The sequence below is a fragment of the Amphimedon queenslandica genome, unplaced genomic scaffold (assembly GCF_000090795.2).
Source record: "Amphimedon queenslandica unplaced genomic scaffold, v1.1 AMPQUscaffold_13241, whole genome shotgun sequence".
Taxonomy (NCBI): domain Eukaryota; kingdom Metazoa; phylum Porifera; class Demospongiae; order Haplosclerida; family Niphatidae; genus Amphimedon; species Amphimedon queenslandica.
Genome location: NW_003546523.1, coordinates 16,234 through 37,938, shown reverse-complemented (window position 1 = coordinate 37,938; position 21,705 = coordinate 16,234). Strand labels below are relative to the sequence as shown.

Sequence of the window (21,705 nt, the reverse complement as noted above, 5' to 3'; positions counted from 1 at the left end):
TGTGGCACCCACGTGGTGTTCAAATGATTATGCAAGTGTTTATAAGAGGTATTTAGTGCAGTCTGTTACTGTGAGTCATGGATCTGGTGTCTAAAATCAAGCTATCTTCAGACCACGACGCTACATCTTATGACCTAAGACATATTCGTGAGGTAGTCCATCACAAATCATGTCACATGTATGAGAATTGATTTGGAATAAATATTATGAATTTCCGTGTTGCCCTCCTGTTGTGCAGTATTGTGTAATAATTGATAATGACTGAGCAATTAGCACTGTTTAATAAAAGTTATTAATTTTAATTTTTTATGTTTCTAGCAACTCCGTGACCAATTTATAGAGGAGGCGACCAGCAGCTGGCGTGTGGTTCATACGACTAGTCGCTTCAATCGACGTGTTACTTGTATTGAGTGGCACGAGACATATCCTCATATGGTAGCGTTTGGGTCTCATGCTGGAGACATTCATCTTTGTGACACTACTAACAATAAGAATGACATATTTTATAAAGGGGTAAATACTTTTATATTGAACTATTTGCATATTAAACAACTAAGTAATTTATAGTCTTGCCACGCCCATTTGATAAGTAATTTAGTTCTAAATTTATTACAGAGCCTGAAATAACAGTTGGACATTGGAAATTTTCCCACCATTTTGCTCAATTTTTCAATCAAATTTTTTTGTTCTTCCATTTTGTCGGAACAAGATAATCTTTGAAATAAATTATTAAAAGCAATTTAATGCAATATCATGTCCTACTGCAGGGTTTCCCACCATGGGCGTAGGCAGACTAGGAAAGAAGGTTGGGCAAGGAGAAAATGGTGGGCGCGCGAAGCGCGCCTAAATTTTGGCCACACCCCTTTTTGCCACCCAAAATATGGAGATTTCGCACTATCTAACATGCATCATGCATACAATTATTATTGTTTTATCGTAATCAGGTAGAAGAAATTTTTCGTGATATGGTGGCTTTGAAAAAGCCAGTTAACAAAAAAATAAGGAGGAAACTCGACTCAGAGGATGAGGAGGATGATCACTGGAGTTATTGTGAGAGACAGCAAACTTGATGACTACCTCGTTTAAGCAGTCCCAGAGCTTGGAAGACAAATCTCTTTCTATATCTAAAAAATAGGTGCAAACAGCATGGAAGATTGACGTTTGCTCGCCATTTCAATAATTAACTTGGGCGTATAGTAATAATTAACTTGATATCATAATTCATAACTTGAATAAAATGGCTGCTGCTAGAGCTCTGGCTCTCTCAGCTTCTTCCTCACTCCTTAGGCTAAGTGACAGTCACAGACTGACAGTATAGTTCCAGTGTCTAATTACACCTGTGGTAATGATAGTCTGACAGTCTCACACACAGTGATACACTCAGTCTTGCCCAACCACCTTGCCCAAGCTTCTGCCCTTGCCCACAGGTCAGCTCACAGAGTCAGGTCGGGCATTGCCCCTATATGCCCGACCCTGCCTACGCCTATGTTTCCCACAAAGCATGCTAAGTGAGCTAAACAGCATGAGCTTCATGAGCTGACAAGCACTAGAATAAAGTACGTAGAGCAACTTTTAAAGATGCATAAAAATCCAAATTTGATCAGACTCTGCTCAAACTTTCTATGCAACCTAAGAACATGTATATGTATTAATAAAAATGGAGAATTTTTTACTTTTCATTTTTGATGAAATTTTGCCAACGTCTCTGTACTATAGTACAGGGATGTTGGCCCTATTTTTGAGCAACTTTAAAAATTCATAAAAATGTAATTTTGATTGGAATCAGCTCAAACTTTCTCCATAGCCTAAGAACATGTATATGTCCAAAATCTTGTGGGAAATCTTGTCTGACTGTTTCATAAAAATGGCAGATGAAATTAAACAATGTTCAGACACAATGTCTGTACATTGTTTGAATATAATTTGAGGCTCTGTTTAATAACAATTATTTTGTAACTTTTTAGGTTGGTTTTGGCCATGGATCTATTACACACATGACTTTTAGTCGGAGGAATCCATTGCACATATACACAACTGCTGTGGATGGTGTATTTGCAAAGAAAGATCTTGAAGGGAAACGTAGTGAAGTATATTTAGATACAATGGACTACAAGTATAATAATTTCACGAGAATTTATTGTGATTAAGGGACTACATTAAAGGTTTTGGTGGACCAGTTTTGGTATATCAGAAGGTGTAATGTTTGTTGGAGGTAACACTGGTAATGCTGTCCTGCTTGACTCTGCTGGAGAAACAGTGAGTGACCCTTTTAATTCTTAACTCCACTGTCCTTCCTTACTCTAGATTTGATTTTTTTACTTGTTAACTCCACTGTCCCTTCCTTACTCTTTATAGATTTATACTTATCATCGGTTTCACAAAGGAAAGATTCAGCATGCCGAGTTCTGCCCAGCATCGGAGAACATTCTAGTAACATCTTCCAATGACAAAACAGCTACTCTGTGGGATCTCAGAACATGGGGTGACTCTGAGTCCCCTAAACCATACGCTATTCTAAAACATGAAGCACCTGTTAATTCAGGTATGTTATACCAATGCTTGTCTTATCTATTAGTTATTTTTTATTAAAACAGCATATTTTGATCCGATTCATAGCAGCAGATTATTAACAACGGCACAGAACAATAAAATCCGTGTCTATGATTCACACAATTGGGATGCACCCAGACTCACCATGACTCATCCTCATCGTCAGTTCCAACACATGACACACATTAAGGTATTGATGATCACACATATTAATACCATTACTATCACTTATTTAATATTGACTATCATAATGTTTGATATACCGTATAGAAGGAATTTTGAAGGGAGTTGAATTTGACGAATTGCTAAATTTTGGTGATTGGCCAATTTTAATTTGGTGAATTTGTGGTCAGGTGCCATTGAGCATGCACATAATGGCTGAAAATGCTGGATTTTTATTTTGGCAAATGGCTATGAAAACGCCAAATTTACGTAATTACCTCCAAAATTTTTTTCTATACGGTATATCATTATAGTTAATGAGGTTCATTGGTTTTTGTTGTGTTCTATGATAGGCTACCTGGCATCCTTTCTATGAGGATTTATGTGTAATAGGAAGATACCCTAACAGTGAGGATACCAATAAGAAAAGGTGTGTGGACATTATTGATTTAAAGAAAGGAGTTGTTGCTGGTCAATTGTATGATCCTAGTATGGCACAGATTATGACTGTGAGCTAACACTTTTAAATAGAATTATTATATATGCATGTATGTGTAGGTAAATCAATTCAACAGGTTTGGTGATATGCTTGCGACTGGAATGGGTAAGTTATCATTAATGTGTAATTATCATTATTAATATTAATGAGTCATTCCAGTGGTGGCTTTATCATGATGTATTTTTAATTGCAGGCTGTAATGCATTGCTATGGAGTAAGCAATCTCCAGGTTGTTGTCAAAAAGACAAGTCAATGTTTGATGGAGATGTTCCCCTTCCTAACGCTAATAGATCACAGCGGAATAATTCTAGATCATCAAACAATAATAGATCTAATGATAAAAACAACAGGAAGAGAAAAGGAGATACTGATACCTGTACTAAATCAAAGTATTTTAAGAAGAAGAAACTACAACAATAAATTAATGTTGTCTAACCTAAACAAACATAATATACATGTCTCATTATTTATTCAATTATTGTATACCACCATGTACTTTGTGTAAATGTGCATAACAGTCTTGTTCATTATCAAATGGTTTCGTACATACCCAGCAGATATGAGTGCGGCACTGTATGCAATACATGTAATTGCATCCTTCCGTCTTCTCAATGGCAATAGTACACTTGGGGCATTGTTTACGGTTTTTCGGGTTTTCCTTGAGCCATTCTTGAAATTTATTTTCAACATTCTTGCTACTCTTGTACATCTCACATGTGAGACCATCATGGTACTGCTCGTGACATGTCGTGCAGATTTGTATCTGACAATGTGGACAGACAAATCGTTGGCCGTCATTAGAAACTGCATACACCATCTGACAATCAGGAGTGGGGCAGGGCCTTGCCTTGTCTCTATTAGCACCAAGAAACGATTTCAATGATGACTCGACTAATCCTGCCAATGTTAACGATGTTTTCTTGAAAAGATTCTCACAATCTTGCCATACAAAACTTTCAGAACAGCCCTCAGCAGAGCACTGTAGAGGGAAAGTGACAGCATTAGCAGCAACTTGTACTGCTATGCACTGAATGTGTGAGGCATGGCCACAATACTCTAATAAAAATACTTCAGACGCATCCTCTATCTCACACAGACAGATACTACATTCTAGAACATCTGCTGCATTTGCTTTGGGTTTAGAGACCGAGTAGTCTGAGATTACCTTTTTAATGTGATCATAAGCATCATTCGAACAAAACATACTCAGTACTTGCTTTCGTGGCTCTAATGTAGCACTTTCAACTCCTTCTAGTGATAATAAACCAGTCAAATCAACACCAAATGTTGAGACAATGTGTTTCATTAGGCCTGGTGGTTTGCCTTGACCTTTGAGGTGTATATCATGGATTGAGATACCTCTACTTTCCAAGTACTGAATATGATCATCTAATTTACACCTGGCAAGCTCTTGATTGGATTTATTTCCATATATACTAATAGTCATTGATCTTGTGTTGCATATAATGACAGTTGTTGTGGCACACTGTATGTCGTCTAATTCTTTACGAGATAATTTGGAGAGAATGTAGTGACAAAGTAGAGGAGACTGACACTCCTGTACAACAGGTAAGAGTAGATTGTTGAGCAATGATTTTGCTGCTCCAAAAGCCTCAACATCAGTAGACTGTATCTCAACTATTACATTGCCATACTTGTCAGGCTTCTGTACAAAACGAACCACTTGCGAGAACTCTTGTTCTATATTGGCCTTGACTTGATCAACTTCCTCAGAAACAACACTATATATCTGAGGTGTAAATCGCACTGAGGTACACAGCACAACTTGTACGTTTAAAGGTTTCCCGGCAACAGACTCACCATTTAGATTATTCATGACCCTTTGACCCACACTTGGATCAAAAAAATCAACAAAAGCTCGATAGTCAGCATGTTGAGGTGAAGGTTTATTAAATTTAACAATAAACTGGTTCTCTAAGGCATATTTCTGTAGCACATATTTCAATTGATACTCTAGAGCTAAGTGTAATGCATCACTAGTCTCAAAACTCTTCTCACGAATAAAAAATACTTTGTACTCTGCACCTGTATCTTGCAGAAGAGCATCAAGAACATCTTCAATATCTTCTTTAGTGATGTGTTTAGCCACTTGAGGCATGAAGAGCTGATTGGGTTTATGTGATGGCTTAATCTGTAAAATTGATCCACAAACAATAACTGAAGAACCAATTTTTTGAAGGCAACTAAAATAGTCATTAAATGTGGAAAACTCAACAAAGCCAAAATCTTTCCTCTCTCTTCTTACCCACTCTACCTTTAGCCTGAAATACTTTAAACTAGGACTCCCACTTGCTTTTTGGAATTGAGGAATCACAGTAACTTCTTTAGGCAAATTTGTGACATTGGATACAGCATGAGATGCCATCAAAGGATGAGAAAAGGTAACGAATAGCTTTGATTCATTTTTAAATTCCTTGAGTTTTGTATTGAGAATTACTCCACTCTCTGTTAGGGCAGGCACAGCTTCATTTATAGCAGTAGTATTAGGTCCCCTAACTACAATAGTTCGATACTGATGGGGCATCAACACATGCTCTATTGCACCACCTCTGCTGAGGACTACCCTAATAACATCATCTGGTCTTACAACTCCACTCTCAATACATCCACTTAACAGTTCAGTACGAGCCATTTGAACCTTTTTACTTAAAAACTCTTTCAGGCGGTTATGATATTTCTTTGAAGAATAGACACAAATTTTCCCCAAATTCAATTGGCCCAAGTCAGCTTGCACTGGTGCTCCATCACATACTGCTCTCATTCGCTCAGTTAGTCCTCTAATGTCATTCCTGAAACACTTGGAACCTATGACTTGGCCTATCCTATCTAATATAACAGGAGAGACAATGTATTCCTTTGCATCTTCAGCTGGATCATGAGATAATTGGCCACGTGATATTGCTTCAGTTATCCAATCTTGTTCGACCGAGAGGACTTGAAGTAAAAAATGCTTAGATGTCTTCAGCGTCTTTTCATAAATGACATACTGTGGAGTCTCATTATGCTGTACTAGAGCAGAGCCAGGAAAAGGAACCAAAGGGTCATTTATTGAAGACAGGTGTGCGGTAGTCATGTAACCAATCCAAGAGTGGCCTAAGTACACAGCAAGGTTGCGTAGAAATGCGAAGAAGTAAAGCTTTGGGAGCTGTGACTCAGCTAATGATAACGAAGGTGGTAGCTTATGTGGTAGGTTTATCTGAAAACTATAACAGAGAATATGACGCAACTCTTTGACTGTCTCCTCTACCATCCTCATGCTTTTTGCATTGATGTAATTCCTTACACACCACCTGTTCCTTTCCTCTTTCTTACAAGATGACCACTTTTTGTAAACAGAAAGACACGTCATTTGGTCACCACCAGAATGAACGAACTGGATCTTCATTCTATCACTTTCTCTCTTTGCTTCGTCATTCCCTGCTCTATAGAATACATTACCTCCAAAACTAGATAACGAAACAGACACTGCAGCCTCCAGGCCTATACCAGCTTCTATACCATCCAGTAACACTTTACCCAGCTGAGGATCAATTGGTAAAATAGCTAACTGACGCCCAAACTTGGTTAATCTATCTTGACTGCTACCATCATTAACTGCACCAAGAAACTGGAGTGTATCCACGGCAGATTTCAGTGTTGCCTGGTCTGGTTTCTCAACAAAATCAAATGAGAGGATATCAGCAATACCAAACTCATACAGCTTAAGGACAGCATGAATAAGGTGCATTCTAAGTATCTCTGGTGGCGTTCTCTCTCTCATATTATAATACTGGTCCTCTGTGTATATACGGTAGCATTTACCAGCACTAACACGACCAGCACGCCCTTTCCTCTGCTCAGCAGAACTCTTACTGATGAGACACTCTTCTAGTGAATTCATATTACGCTTTGGATCAAAGCACATCTCCTTGGCTAGACCGCTGTCAACGATATACTTTATTCCTGGTATAGTTACTGAGGTCTCTGCCACATTTGTAGAGAATACTATCTTCCTTCTTCCTGGGACATCTTCAAAAACTCTCCTTTGTTCATCTGGTTGGAGACGGCCATGCAATGGGAGTACTACAGCATCAGGGAATTCATCAGTAGCTGCTGAACAAGCTGTCTCAATATCACCAAGAGAGGAGAGGAATACCAGTACATCACCATCAGGCTCTTCAGTGTGTATCTTCTTAACCACTGACAGGCAATTGTTAACAATGTCAATGGTTAGTGGAGTGCAGTCGGCTGAGTACTGTATACTCAATGGATTCCATATGACTTCAACTGGAAAAGTTCGTCCAGAAACTCTAACAACAGGACAAGAGACACTGCCACCAAAATACTTGACAAATATATCGGGATTAATTGTGGCTGATGTGATTATGATTCTTAATTCGGGACGCTGCAGCAAGCACTGCTTGATAAGAGACAATAGTATATCTGTATTGAGACTCCTCTCGTGTGCTTCATCTATTACTAAACACGAGTATTGCCTGAGCCATGGGTCAGCTATGATCTCATTAAGGAGGCTATGATCGGTCATATAGACTATAACAGTTTCAGAGCTGGTACTATCAAAGGAGCCTAAACGATGACCCACCACCTCACCAACAGACGAACACATTTCCTTTGAGACGTGATTAGCGAGTGTAATGGCTGCTACTTTTCTTGGCTGAGTGCATGCGATGAGGCCACGTTCCCCAAACCCTGCATCATACAAATACTGTACAATCTGTGTGCTCTTCCCAGACCCTGTTTCACCAATAAGAACAACAACCTGGTTCCTAGTAACAGTATTGATTATGTCACTACGTCTGGCGTATATCGGTAGTGATTTGAATAAACGGACACATTCTCTTGCAAATCTTTTCTGTAGGGAAGTCATCTGGTCATTGAGTGGTTTACGTCTCGAATATAATGATGCTTCCAATCGAACAAACTTCTGATCAATATCGGCACACGTTTTTAAGAACTCTTCTTTCTGTCTACGAAGCTCTTTCACTTCCTCTTTAACGACTTCTAAACTAGACAATCTCCTTCCAGCCTCAGCTAGACTTAGCTTCTTCGACTCCTGCTTTAGTTCTTTTTCGTGTGCCTGTACATTTTGAATCTTAATGTCATGTTGCTCAATATATTGTGAGGTTTTAAGTGTCATCATGCCTCTGTACTTTACTATTGAATCTCTTAGAGTAGCTGACGAAAAGCTTTGAAGAGATACGATGGCATTAGGAGTGTGTTTACTAATAACTCTTCGTGCTCTCTTTGCTTTATTGATACTAGCAAAGCTTATTTCTATTTCTACTGTCCCCTCATTATTGGTAGGTTTGAATTTGATAATCGTGAAGGAGCCTTTTTTCAATCGTATCTTTGATTGAAGGTAGGACTTGAATGTTTGTTCGGTTTGAGGTTCAACTGTTGTCAACGTTATGTACAGTGATGTTACCTGGGCTGAACCAATAACTCTAAAAACAAAAAAATGAGGAAAATTAAAGAATAATTCATGAACATTATGTAAGAGGTATGGCAATAGTGCATATAATTTTAGTGATTTTGTGATTTTTTCCTAAATTAGTGAAAAGTACTTTTGGAAATAAAGTGCCATACTATATGTGTCATGTGTCATATGTGCACATGCCAAATGTTTACAAATATAGTTACAAAATTCAGGGGAAGTTTTATCAGTACATTGACAATAAACTAATGATCCTTAACATCACATTTAAACATGTACACGCATACACCCATAGGTACATGTACATTAACGGTTAGGACAAAATGTACCAGAATAGGATAATTACCGTACATGTATACATTAGACATCCAGTTCCTTTTTTTTAATAGACATTAATGGTAGGGTCAATGTGTACCATAAACACTTCAAAGACTAAAGATTAATAACTAGTACATTGTACCATGATTAAAGGTAGTACAACCATCAGCCTTCCTGATAGTTTAATGATTGTATACATGTACATATAAAGTAAAATAAAGATAGCAATTATGATGAGGTCAAACAAAAGCTTTTTAGGTCATAATGTTGAATGCTATAGGATTAATAATGCAATTAGTTAAAATTATCAGTTTATACTAAATACAAAGTTGAAATGGTTCATATAAAAATTGGTGAATCCAGTGCACCATATTAGGGTAATAGTGCAGGAAAAACCATGGGCGTGTAGCCTTAGGTTTTTTTCAAAAATTGGCTCATTTTAAAAATGCTCATAGCTCCAAAATTATTCATCAGAATCAGCTCAAACTCTTAGATAGCATAAGGACATCAATGCATATCAAAAAATGTAATAAAAATTTGGGGTAACTTTGGAACCATTTTTTGGAAAAATCCATGGGCTATAGCCTTGAGTATTTTACAGAATTTTGGCGTTTTCTTAAAATGGCTATAACTCGAAAAAATGAAGTCGGAATCAGCTCAAACTTTTAACACAGCAAGAGGACATCAATATGCATCAAAAAATGTAATAAAAATTTAGGGTGATTTTGGAGCCATTTTTTGGAAAAATCCATGGGCTATAGCCTTGAGTATTTTACAGAATTTTGGCGTTTTCTTAAAATGGCTATAACTCGAAAAAATGAAGTCGAAATCAGCTCAAACTTTTAACACAGCATAAGGACATCAATATGTATCAAAAAATGTAATAAAAATTTAGGGTGATTTTGGAGCCATTTTTTGGAAAAATCCATGGGCTATAGCCTTGGGTATTTTTCAGAATTTCGGCATTTTCTTAAAATGGCTGTAGCTCAAAAAATTGAAATCGGAATCAGCTCAAACTTTCTACACAGCATAAGGACATCAATGTGTATCAAAAAATGTAATAAAAATTTAGGGTGATTTTGGAGCCATTTTTTGGAAAAATCCATGGGCTATAGCCTTGGGTATTTTTCAGAATTTTGGAGTTTTCTTCACTCAAAAAAATTGAAGTCGGAATCAGCTCAAACTTTCCACACAGCAATATGTATCAAAAAATGTAATAAAAATTTGGGGTAATTTTGGAGCCATTTTTTGGAAAAATCCATGGGCTATAATAGCCATGGGTATTTTTCAGAATTTTGGTGTTTTTATAAAATGGCCGTTACTTGAAAAATTATAGTTGGAATCAGCTCAAACTTTCTACACAGCATAAGGACATCAAAGTGTATCAGAAAATGTAATATAAATTTGGAGCAATTTTGGAGCCATTAAAAAATATATAGCCTTTGCTTTTTAAAAAAATTGGCTCATTTTTTAAATTGCCCATTACTTAAAAATTTTAAATCAGAAACAACTCAAACTTTCTACATAGCATAAGGACATCAATATGTACATGTATCAGAATATGTAATAACAATTGGGTCATTTCAGAGTCAATTTTGAAAAACCATGGGCTATATATAGCCTTTGCTTTCTTCAAAAATTGCCTCGTTTTAAAAGTGCTCATTACTTGAAACTTCTTTGTCAGAATTGGCTCAAACTTTTTAGGTAGCATAGTTTGTATCAGATATTGTAATAAAAATTGGGTGTTTTTGAATCATTTCTAAAAAATAATGGAATATATATATATATATATATATATATATATATACAGCTTGTGGCACATTTAATATTTAAAAATTGGCACATTCTATAACTCTCAAATTTTCAGTTGAAATCAGCTCATACTTTCTATAGAGCATAAGGGCATCAATGTGTACCAACACTTCACTGTGATGTACATGCGCATCGGTTTATTTTGATCACTATAATTATACTGCACCATAAATAGTAAAATGTTGTTGTCTATTGTATCTATATTGATACAAGCACTGTGTGTGAAAGTGTGTGTGAGGAATGCAAACAATAAACAGGTATGAGCCAATTGTTTATGTGCATAAAAATAAGGAAAATTAAACAATAGTTTATGAATATTTTGTAATGAGTATACATGTAGCAATAGTGCATATAATTTTAGTGATAGCATTTGTGAGTTTTTTCCTAAATGAGTGAAAAATACTTTTGGAAATAAAGTACCATGCTATACGTGTATGTGTCATGTGTCCAAATAATTGCAAAAATAGTTCCCATTAGAGGGGGAGTTTCATCCATACAATAACACAAAACTAATGATGCTTAACATCACATTTAATAGTTTATACATGTACATGCACCCATGGGTAGATGTACATTAATGGTCAAAACAATAAGTACCAGAACCATACATGTATAAAATAGATATCCAATTCCTTTTTTTTCAATAGACATTAATGGTAAGGTCAACGTGTACCATAAACACTTCAAAGAATAAAATCAATAACCCATCACTTAGGTTATTTAGTGCACTGTGCCTACGATCAAAGGCATTATGACTATGAGCCCCCTGACAGTTTAATGAATGCATGTATGTACATATAGAGTGAAATAAAATTAGTGATTATGATGAGGTCACAAAGGCTTTTTAGGTCATTATCATTAATAATGCAATTAGTTAAAATACAGTGAACACAAAGCTGAAACGGCTCACTTAAATTGGTGAATCCAGTGCACCACCTTATAAGGTAACAGTGCAGGGTAGAGCAGAATGCTTTTAATTATCCAAAAACAGTGCATGGTGTAGGAATGATTCAAAAGTTGGGAGGGGGGCTCAACATTAAAAAGCATGACTTAGCATGTGAATATTGGGGAGGGGGGGCTAAGCCCCTCTTGCATGCTAAAACACCTATGCATATACCATTGGAAATAATAGTGGAAGTAAATAAGTATTATAAATGTAACAAAAATGGGGGGGGGGATTTTAGAGCCATTTTGCTTTTTAAAATGGCTCATTTTTAAAATGCTCATACTCCACAATTATTTATCAGAATTAGCTCAAACTTTCTAGATAGCATAAGGACATCAATATGTATCAGAAAATGTGAGAACCATTTTTTGGAAAAAATCATGGGCTATAGCTTTTGCTTTTTTTCAAAAATTGGCTCATTTAAAAATGCTCATAACTTGAAAATTATGTATCAGAATCATCTTAAACTTTCCATGTAGCTTAGAGACAACAATGTGTATCAGAAAGTGTAATAAAAAATTTGGGTAATTTCGGAGCGATTTTTTGAAAAAATCCATGGGCTATAGCCTTGGATAAATCAGCTTGTACTTTCTATAGAGCATAAGGGCATCATGTGTACCAAAACTTTTTTGTGATGTACATGTACATGTAATTGCTTGGGCTTATTTTGATCACTAATTGTGCTGCACCATAAATAGTAAAATGTTGTTGTGTATTGATCTACATGTACATGTGCATGTAATTGATACATGCACTGTGTGTGAAAGTGTGTGTGAGGAATGCATACAATATACAAATATGAGCCAATTGTTTATGTGCCTAATAATAGGGGTCCTTTAATTATGCCTGTTCTCATGAATCAGTAATTGATAGAATATAGTAGTATTTACATGTAGAGAATGTCATGTAAAGCTCACTACATGTATACCTATTAGAGGCAATTTGTGGTCACTTTGATCTCCAGATAGAAAGCTGTTCTACTCTGAGTAACATGTTGTGCATGACATCAATGCAACCACAGATTGCCCTATAACAGGACTGCTTCGTGTATAGTGTGACCTTTACACAAAGCAAATTCTCTGAGCCCCCTTTATAGTCCATATCTCCCTCTATGGTGCTTTGCTATGTTTGTACACATAACACATCCTTAAATCAATGTACACAATCTAATAAAGAAGATGACACAAAATTGGTATTCTTCCTTTCACTACTTTACATCAATGCAAAAACTTGCTTATAATAAGTATAACATGTCTGGTACACATGTAATACAACCCCACACCCACACGCATACAATTACTAGTGAAACTACATGTACATGCAGATACTATAGCAACTGAAGCTGTTTATGTGGAATTGATTCAACTCCAGTTACAGGAATTGTACTGAATCATTTGCTAGTATGTTTCATTAAAAAAGTCAATGGCCTGCTACATCCCCATTCCAATAATATTTCAGACAATTATCATTGGCAATCAAGCTACATGTAGATAATATTACAGAACAGGATTTAATTTGGCCAAAAAATAAAATATTACTGGCAGACTTTCTTATTACATGAATCAAAAAAGTTGTATTTAGTTATTTGAACTTATTTCTCAATATGCATGCATAATTTGTATATCACAAATCATTTACTACAAATGTACTACAGACGTAATCAGATATCATTGAGGAAGCAAACATCAAAATTTAATAAACAACAATTCCCAGCCACAAATTTTCATAGGAACTATAATTCAGAAAATTTGTTAAATTTACTGTATAGTGGGAAATTTGGAGGCAATTAAATTTGGCGAATTGGTGTTTTGATAGCCATTTGCTAAAATAGAAATCTGCCATTTTCAGCAATTATGCGCATGCTCAATGGCACCATGATGGCACATGGCAACAAATTTGCCAAATTAAAACCCGACAATCACCAAAATTTACTCCCTCAAAATCTCCCGCTATACGGTACTTCAATTGCTAGTTTTCTATATTGGTAGTTTAACAATTAGTGCCAGCTTTGAATTGAATGTTGGTGAAATAAGCATCTCCCATAGAAATAACAAGACACAATTAAATGTTTGTGATAAGAAAGAAGGAGACATTATTATTCTCTATTGCTAAATGTATAAATAGTTTTTGATAATTCTCTAACTATATAGTATATACTCATGGCATCTTATAAAACGGAGCAACAGTATATAGCCTTTTATGCTACAATGAGGCTGAGGATAAATAACAGGCAATGAGAATATAACGAGATACAATGATAATGAGATGCATAGCTACTCATTTCTAATGACTTCAGTACATGGGATTATGCATCATTAAGCATGAAACATACACGTAATAAGAGCAGGTGCTGTCTTTAAAAATACATGTAGTTACAAATATTTTTGTCATATCTTGAAAGAATGATGCACACACGTATCCTCCATACAAGGAAAAATATTTATGATGTAAACTTCTTCCTTATAAACGAGATATCCCCTTACTCAAAATTGAATTTATAAGTCTCCATTGATTACTATCGAAAAGGCATTGGTCTGATGTAGTCTGACCCATCTGGACCAGCCAGAGTACATGTAGGTTTGATGACAAATAAAACAAAGGGACTGTGATTAATGCATTAATAAATTATAGCTTCTAATTGGTCATACTGACAAAATAAATTCCACTTCCACACGCATTAGTTCATGATCCACTTTTTGTCATTTTGAAAATACAACATAATAATAACTGTAAACAAATAATATATTACTGAACAAACTAACACAGCAAATTACATGTACGTGTTTGACGAAATGTGGCATTAAGTACAAGTACTATGTACAACAAATAAATGCATTGCTTACTACTAGCTACACATAGCTTATACTACATGCATACACTATACTACACACTCATACTCTGCTCTCATACACAATAGCACAGTAAATGTATATGTACATATGGACAGATACACCTTTTCATTGTTAATAGAATGTAATATCCCAAATACTCATTATGCATATAATATATATGCACATACATAGTGATAGACAGACAAAAATGCTATTAACATTTGGTACAGACCTTGTAAATTGGCTCACATTGGAAAGTGGATAGTCTCTCCACCCAGCAGCAGGAATATAAAGCCAATGGGAGAATTCAAGAACACACCTCAATTTAGATAGCATGCTTTGCAGTCCCTTATTATAGTCTGTGAGGTTTGCTACATACATACATATACAAATTAATGTACATGCATACATACATATACACATACATGCAAATGCACACATTCATGTACATATAGTACATGAATACATGAATGTACATGTATATGCTCAAATAATTTTTCTAAATTTTTAATAGTGAAGTTTGACATGGTAATATAATACTATGAGACACTATTGTGTGAACAAGCAATAATTATAAACACGACTTGAGTATATATAACTGTTGCTTTGTAAACATTGCAAAGTGAGGGCAGTTATATCTTATTGACATAATATCACCATATAGACTGAATTACAGTACTACCATATAGTGGGAAATTTGGAGGGAGTTAAATTTGGTGAATTGCTAAATTTTGGTAATTGACGGATTTTAATTTCGCAAATTTGTGGCCACGTGCTATTAAGCATGAGCACAATGGCTCAAAATGTCAGATTTTTATTTTGGCAAATGGCTATCAAAACATCAAATTTGCCGAATTTAATTCCCTCCAAAAATTTCTAGCTATATACCCGTATACGGTAAAGCAAAAAGAAAGATCTTTCATGAACTGCAGTTAGATCTATATCAAGTGCTTATGAAGATTATTAATATTACAATTTATACGAGTATTAAAGCAGCGATAGCAGTTACCAGACCACGTACTGCTTTATTTGAATCTAATGTTTTGTGCTTCACTATTATACAAGTATATATATATATATACATGTATGCTGTTACTCAATGAAATGTACTGCGATGAAGAATTGAAGATAATAATAAGTAAACTGAATTAATAATAATCACAGTAGGTTATAGAGCTCATTAACTCATTATTGCATCAGTGCATTTATAGTAGCTATGTATGGTATGGTATCTTCTTACTTGATAATTATATCACCACCTGTAGTGGCCATCATTCATTGGTCACGCCCTAAGATGGCTGATAAGGACTCCACGCAGGACACTGCCAGCGACGTCTATTGTGTAACGAGCGACTATACAGCAAGAGACCCGACGCAGGCAAGTAGAACAGTCTTTACAGAACCCCAAGAGTTCGTGTCTTTGTTAGATATCACTTGAGGCCGGGGATACAGTCACCGTACTCGAAGCAGTCTCTGATGAGTGGTGGTGGGTGGAGTTTATTGATAAAAATGACAAACCTTTAGTTGGTTATGCACCTGTTAATCACTTATCAAAAGAAATACCATTAGATGAAGAGGATAAATGGGAAAATAGCGAATACTTTAGCAGCTACGGACAGCTGGTGAGCATTGATATTATGAAGAAGTAGAGCGTTAGAATCGCTATACACAATACAATGTGTACATGTAGTTACGTAGTGTGACCTCATCAAAATTATTAATAATAGCTTATGTTTCTTACAAATTTGTGTCACTTAATGTATTGGAAATGCCAGTTCCTAAGAGTTATTTTAGTCTTATCAAATGACAAGTGGGAAATTTACATTAAGTATGTAAACAGTTTTTGCATAAGCAGTGTCATCTTCTATGATTTCGTGATTAGGTGCATTCCTATGAATTTCTATCATTTAGCAGTTATTTGTTTCTGAATACAGTAATTCTTTACTGCTTCATACCTTCCAATTACAATGTGGATGTATGTACATGTATTATTGCAGTTTTATTGTTAGCATTTAGCAGTCATTTTGTTACTGTGAATTCAGTAAAATTTCTTTGCAATCATTATTATTATTTCAGTTCAATGCTAGTTTAAATTGAGCAATAGCCTTTGAGATTAGGGTAGCCTTAAATCAGGATATCTATACATAAATTGGAACAGTGATTAACCTTATGTGATGAGGTGCTTAAAATTCTTTTGTCTCTATAGAAATTACACTCTGAAATGCTAACTGATGTCCCACGCACATCGACATACTCCTTAGCCATCCAGTCTGCATTACCATGGCTACAGGACAAGGTACGATAATATTATCATAATAAATCATGCCAATCCTCCTTCCTATACACCGGTTCCATTATCAGGTAGTCCTGGATGTTGGTAGTGGGACTGGAATTCTTAGTTTGTTTTGCGCACGATACGGCAAACCAAAAAAGGTAAGGTTACTCTACTCTCAATGGTGACCTGTGTTGACAGTATTGTTGTTGTTGTCTTTCGTGTAATTTAAGTATGGTCATTCCTACTACATTTTATTTACATAGTAATGTTGATAATGTGTTGTTAGCATTCATTTAGTGTCATTGTTATCATTGTTTCTCATTCCTCCAGGTCTATGCTGTGGAGGCCAGTGATATTGCCGTGTATTCAAGAGAGACTGTCTCAAAGAATGGCTATGAAGATGTCATTGAAGTGATACAAGGAAACATTAATGATATTTCATTACCTCATCATCAAGTTGATTGGATCATATCAGAATGGATGGGGACATTATTATTGGTAATTTAACACTCCCCCATACACACCTCCATTGAATGACTGCATACCCACTGGTCCCCACACACAGACAATATGTACTCCTTCATGCCTTATAATGATTATTAGAAAATCAATGAGATTAAAGTTCATTGAATTAGTATCAATGCTTGATTAATGAACCAACTAAATCAGACATTCATTGCAACACCTCATACAGATGACTATTTTTATAGATTTAGTCTCATGCAGATGTTGCATAGTCTGGCTGGTCTAAGGTCCGGACCAGCCAGACTAGATATTGCATAAGATGTTTACATGCATTAAATCTATTACATTCATGTACATGTACATTACTTTGGATTAAATCATTTTTTATCTTCTCACAGTTCGAGTTTATGATCGAATCAGTCATCAATGCTAGGGACAAGTTCTTAAAGCCAGTAATAAATATGTAAAATGAATCATAAAACATTATTATTATTATTATTATTATTATTATTATTATTATTATTATTATTATTATTATTATTATTATTATTATTTAATGTCATAGGATGGTATGATCTGGCCTTCTGAGGCAGAACTATTCCTAATTCCCTGCTCAGCCCTGTCAGCCTATAATGGCTCAATGGGTATTTGGAAGGATGTGTACGGGTTTGACTTCTCCCCATATTTGTAAGCTGGAGTAATTCCTGTAGTTTCATGCCGGCATCCTTATCAATTTTTTCATTATTATGCGTTGTACTCATCACGTCTTGTTATGGTAAACTTTTCCTATACATGGTCATAAGATCGTGTGACACACTTAGTATTTGTGCTGTGCTGTGCTGATTATGCTACTCATCTCTCTCTCTCTCTCTCTCTCTCCTCCTCCTCCTCCTCTCCCTCTCCCTCTCCCTCCCTCCTCTCTCTCCTATCAGTCTCTCTCACTTTTTTTACAAATAGTTATAATAACAGCTAAATTAGAAAATTCATCTCACATGCTAAAAGTGTGCCAGCACCCAGTAGATATTAGTAGCAGCTTAATTTAATCATTAAGCTAATCAATCTTTTTGAAATCAACTTACATGTTACAGCAAATTGCATAGACCTTGCAAACCAATTCATAAACCAATCTATGAACTTCAAAGGGGACTGTCAAAATTGAGGTGTGTCTTGTATTGTGTGGTCACATTAAACAAACAGCCCACCTACTTGACAACTGCCAGTGCAGTTTGCAAGGTCTATGCAAATAGCTGTAAGAGTGTGCCAGTACATGTGCCCTTCATGATTACTCTGTGCTGATCTGTCAGTGCTACTGTGTGTGTGTGTATCCATGTACCTGTATGTTTATGTTTAGTCTATTAGGCTTTGTGTGATGCTAAAACCTAATTAGGACACTTGTGTATTCCCGAGTAAATTGATATTATTTTCCTACCAATACACCCACTTATACAATGTATTGTTCATTTCTGATGCAATGTAATCCTGTTTACTATGGACATTATAGATCATTGGCTGCTGACACGCTAACAGGAAAACCCATATACAATCATACCCTCTCGCCAGATGAATGTCTTTCGGAACCTTTTACCATCCTCCAATTGAACATGAAGACTGTTACTGTATCACAACTTGAGGTAATCATTATTGCCTTTTAATGATAATTATGCTCAGTACCTACAAGTATTATATCCCTATTTTTATGTAGTAGCTATTTTCATTATCAGTGATCAATCTAAAACACATCATTACACTATCATCATAGATAATGCAATATCCTATAATTCCTATTGTTTAATAGGATATTAGAACTGCCTATGATTTCCTTGTTAAAAGATCAGGTTAGGATGACCACAAGTATTGAGATCACTCATCATAATGCTATCTCTCCTAAGGGATGCTGCATGGTTTCGCTAGCTATTTTACGGTTCATTTTAGTCACCTCCCCCACCCTCACACTCCTGTCACTCTCTCTACCTCACCTCAAAGCAAGTAAGCTTATTATTTTGTTACGATTCATTGCACTCCATAAAATAACAATTAATAATACTTAAGGCGACATTTGGGAATAATTATTGCCTAATGCAATTGAATGATTTGGAGAACAATTGTTTGAATTGATTGGGGTTGAAACCCATTCTGTCAGGACACACATTAAGAATTAGTTTTTAAGTTGTTATTGTGTTATATACAGTCAAAGAAATATTTCACAATCACATCCACCGAGTCAGTGTTCACGTTTATTGACATTAGTTAATGTGATCGTGTTGCTCTTTTCATATAATGTTTGTATGTTAATCAATTACATGTACTACTTATGCTTATTCATTTTCATTATTAACAATAGAGTTTGTTCCAACCATTACATGTACTCCATGAGTGTGCAACTTCCAGTTCTTACGTACACGTATCTTTAATAACGCCATTTGTAATTTGATACTATTACTGAGGTATGAAGAATGCAGTAATTGCAGTTTGAGTGTAGGTACATATGTAAATGCGTTGGGATATTTAGTATTAGTTTTGTTCAGGTTTAAGCCTTATTACCATAATAGGAATGTTAATAGTATGTCACTGGACTTCATTATAATATTTATGTTTTGCTCTTATTCTGTTGTTTGTTACATAGCACGTGTGTGTACATGCAGTGTTCCAGCACATCCAGTTAGTGTATGCATGACACTTCCTACTGCTTGTTCTGTTAGGCCTACTCACTGGAAACAAGACCTCCTCTTGCTTGATTCACCTCTTCAGTTAGAGGAAGGGCAGAGGCTAAAGGGAACTATCAAATTAACAAGACACAAGCTGTGGAGAAGACATTTGCGTGTCACATTGACTTATAGTGTATGGGAGGACGATACAGAGCTAAATGAGGTACAGCAATAATGATAGTAGTACTTCTGATGATTGATAATACATACAATGTATTGTTATAGGCTGTTACCAAGATTTACAGACTCTGGAGATGATGTCATAGGAATTATTGCTACTATTGTTGGCTTTCTACTGAGCTATTGTCATAGACCACACAGATATTGAGTATGAATATCCTGTACTAGACTAATAGGAACTATAGTTTTATTGTTTTCTTTAACGTCAGACAAAATAATAACAATAATAACAAAAATAAAAATTATTATTCATATTATGTAAATAATAAATTTTAGTTCATGTATTGCAAGAACAGTTTTCTTGGACACTAGATGAACACACGGTGTTCGAGTCTTTCTACTTATTATAATAAGCAAAGCGGTAGCACCAGTATACTACAAGATGATTGTATCAAATTTTCCAGTCATTCACTCACGACACGCCTGGCTGGTGCCACTATGTATTTACAATGCTATAATAATAAAAGAGCAATTATCATTAAAATGTATTATGTCATGAAAGTCATGCTTACTCATTCTATGGTGGTTCTTTTTGGTTTCCTATAAGCTTTGAAAGGTCAGTGAAAGTTCCTTGAGGATGCCATAGTAATCGAGTGCCTTTCCTTTGGCTTCTGACCACCTTTCACATATCTCTTCGAAACTTTGCTTCACATATTGTGAACACTGTAATATGGAGAACAAATGAACATGTGTTCCTATTACATTCACAGTAATGTACCTCAAGCATTGGAAGTATCTGTTCAATGGACATCAGAATGAACTGAATATTGCTTCTTTTGATAACGGCCTGAGAATATAATAATAAAGAAGTATGATAATTGAGGAAATTATATATCTCACTATGTAAACTGGGTCGTCAAAGAATAATGGCTCCAGAGGTGGAATTACATTATATCCATTACGACTAACTGTGTAAGAAAAGGAAGAGTCAAAAGATGATTTTTATCGGTGCTTGTCATAGTCTTACTTTTACTGTGATCAAGTGCAAACAAGACCCCTGGATATGCCTCTAGCAATGTATTCACAGCATTCTGTAGTATACGAATGTGTAATCTGGGATGGTTCCGTCTAGTTTCCTCCATCACTGATAAGAATGAAAGACTAGCTTCATCTGGTGGGCAGGATGGCAGTGTACTCTCTGCCTGAGGGCTACAAATGGCTGGTTGCTGGTCCCGAGAGCGTCTTACACTTCCTTTACGTTGATGCTGTGTCTCCTGGAAATTCTTAGCGAAAGCAGCAGTGCTTTTAACGTCGTAGGAGACACCAGGTACACAGAGACTGATCCCTCTCAAAGTCATGATAGTATCCCTACTCGTTTGGTCTCCACTCTGGGCTTGGTTATTACTAGAATCGTCTACAATACACAAAACATAAACCCGAGGAAGATCCATTATATACTCCTTACCCATGCCAATCCAACTAATAATACTCTTTCTGTTTTGTTACACACTTTGCTTTTCCTCCTCTCTCTGTTGTGACTGATCCTTGAACGCCGTTCGAGAGACTA

The 21,705-nt window shown here is 35.8% G+C and overlaps 4 protein-coding genes across 5 annotated transcripts; 2 read left to right on the top strand and 2 right to left on the bottom strand.

Annotated features, from left to right (window-relative positions):
- Positions 1 to 3,764, top strand: LOC105313700 (DNA damage-binding protein 2-like). The gene is made up of 9 exons (XM_011407341.2): positions 1 to 152; positions 319 to 513; positions 1,965 to 2,113; positions 2,163 to 2,256; positions 2,356 to 2,542; positions 2,595 to 2,740; positions 3,066 to 3,221; positions 3,271 to 3,316; positions 3,405 to 3,764. The coding sequence occupies exons 1-9, from the start codon at positions 78 to 80 to the stop codon at positions 3,629 to 3,631; spliced, it is 1,275 nt and encodes a 424-aa protein (XP_011405643.1). The 5' UTR covers positions 1 to 77; the 3' UTR covers positions 3,632 to 3,764.
- Positions 3,664 to 15,900, bottom strand: LOC100632169 (ATP-dependent RNA helicase DEAH12, chloroplastic-like). Its single transcript, XM_003388483.2, has 2 exons — positions 15,814 to 15,900; positions 3,664 to 8,676 (listed from the first exon to the last, which is right to left on the bottom strand). The coding sequence occupies exons 1-2, from the start codon at positions 15,846 to 15,848 to the stop codon at positions 3,687 to 3,689; spliced, it is 5,025 nt and encodes a 1,674-aa protein (XP_003388531.2). The 5' UTR covers positions 15,849 to 15,900; the 3' UTR covers positions 3,664 to 3,686.
- On the top strand, positions 15,833 to 20,507 carry LOC100632043 (protein arginine N-methyltransferase 2-like). Of its 2 annotated transcripts, XM_019999745.1 has the most exons (12): positions 15,836 to 15,951; positions 16,001 to 16,195; positions 16,780 to 16,869; positions 16,935 to 17,006; positions 17,179 to 17,346; positions 17,712 to 17,765; positions 17,879 to 18,000; positions 18,815 to 18,944; positions 19,109 to 19,148; positions 19,203 to 19,299; positions 20,013 to 20,181; positions 20,244 to 20,507. In XM_019999745.1, exons 1-12 carry the CDS (start codon positions 15,868 to 15,870, stop codon positions 20,274 to 20,276), a joined length of 1,254 nt encoding a protein of 417 aa, XP_019855304.1. In that variant the 5' UTR covers positions 15,836 to 15,867; the 3' UTR covers positions 20,277 to 20,507. The 2 variants fall into 2 exon arrangements, with proteins under 2 accessions (XP_019855305.1, XP_019855304.1); XM_019999746.1 differs by lacking the exon at positions 20,244 to 20,507 and having other exon boundaries at positions 15,833 to 15,951; positions 19,203 to 19,295; positions 20,013 to 20,158.
- Positions 20,343 to 21,704, bottom strand: LOC109584146 (uncharacterized). Its single transcript, XM_019999747.1, has 6 exons — positions 21,604 to 21,704; positions 21,166 to 21,552; positions 21,039 to 21,106; positions 20,917 to 20,985; positions 20,711 to 20,861; positions 20,343 to 20,650 (listed from the first exon to the last, which is right to left on the bottom strand). Exons 1-5 carry the CDS (start codon positions 21,605 to 21,607, stop codon positions 20,739 to 20,741), a joined length of 651 nt encoding a protein of 216 aa, XP_019855306.1. The 5' UTR covers positions 21,608 to 21,704; the 3' UTR covers positions 20,343 to 20,650; positions 20,711 to 20,738.
- Between the last annotated feature and the right edge of the window lies 1 nt (position 21,705).

Bases quoted from the DNA above. Each gene is read 5' to 3' on its own strand.
- LOC105313700 (XM_011407341.2), top strand. From the start codon at position 78: ATGGATCTGGTGTCTAAAATCAAGCTATCTTCAGACCACGACGCTACA. The intron at 514-1,964 runs GTAAATACTTTT...GTAACTTTTTAG, and splicing joins ATGACATATTTTATAAAGGG to GTTGGTTTTGGCCATGGATC. The intron at 2,114-2,162 runs GTATAATAATTT...ACTACATTAAAG, and splicing joins TTAGATACAATGGACTACAA to GTTTTGGTGGACCAGTTTTG.
- LOC100632169 (XM_003388483.2), bottom strand. From the start codon at position 15,848: ATGATGGCCACTACAGGTGGTGATATAATTATCAA. The intron at 8,677-15,813 runs GTAAGAAGATAC...TTTTGTTTTTAG, and splicing joins GGTGGTGATATAATTATCAA to AGTTATTGGTTCAGCCCAGG.
- LOC100632043 (XM_019999745.1), top strand. From the start codon at position 15,868: ATGGCTGATAAGGACTCCACGCAGGACACTGCCAGCGACGTCTATTGT. The intron at 17,007-17,178 runs GTAAGGTTACTC...TCATTCCTCCAG, and splicing joins GATACGGCAAACCAAAAAAG to GTCTATGCTGTGGAGGCCAG. The intron at 20,182-20,243 runs GTACAGCAATAA...GTATTGTTATAG, and splicing joins ACGATACAGAGCTAAATGAG to GCTGTTACCAAGATTTACAG.
- LOC109584146 (XM_019999747.1), bottom strand. The intron at 21,107-21,165 runs GTAAGACTATGA...TTTCTTACACAG, and splicing joins TGCACTTGATCACAGTAAAA to TTAGTCGTAATGGATATAAT. The intron at 20,986-21,038 runs GTGAGATATATA...TTATATTCTCAG, and splicing joins TTGACGACCCAGTTTACATA to GCCGTTATCAAAAGAAGCAA.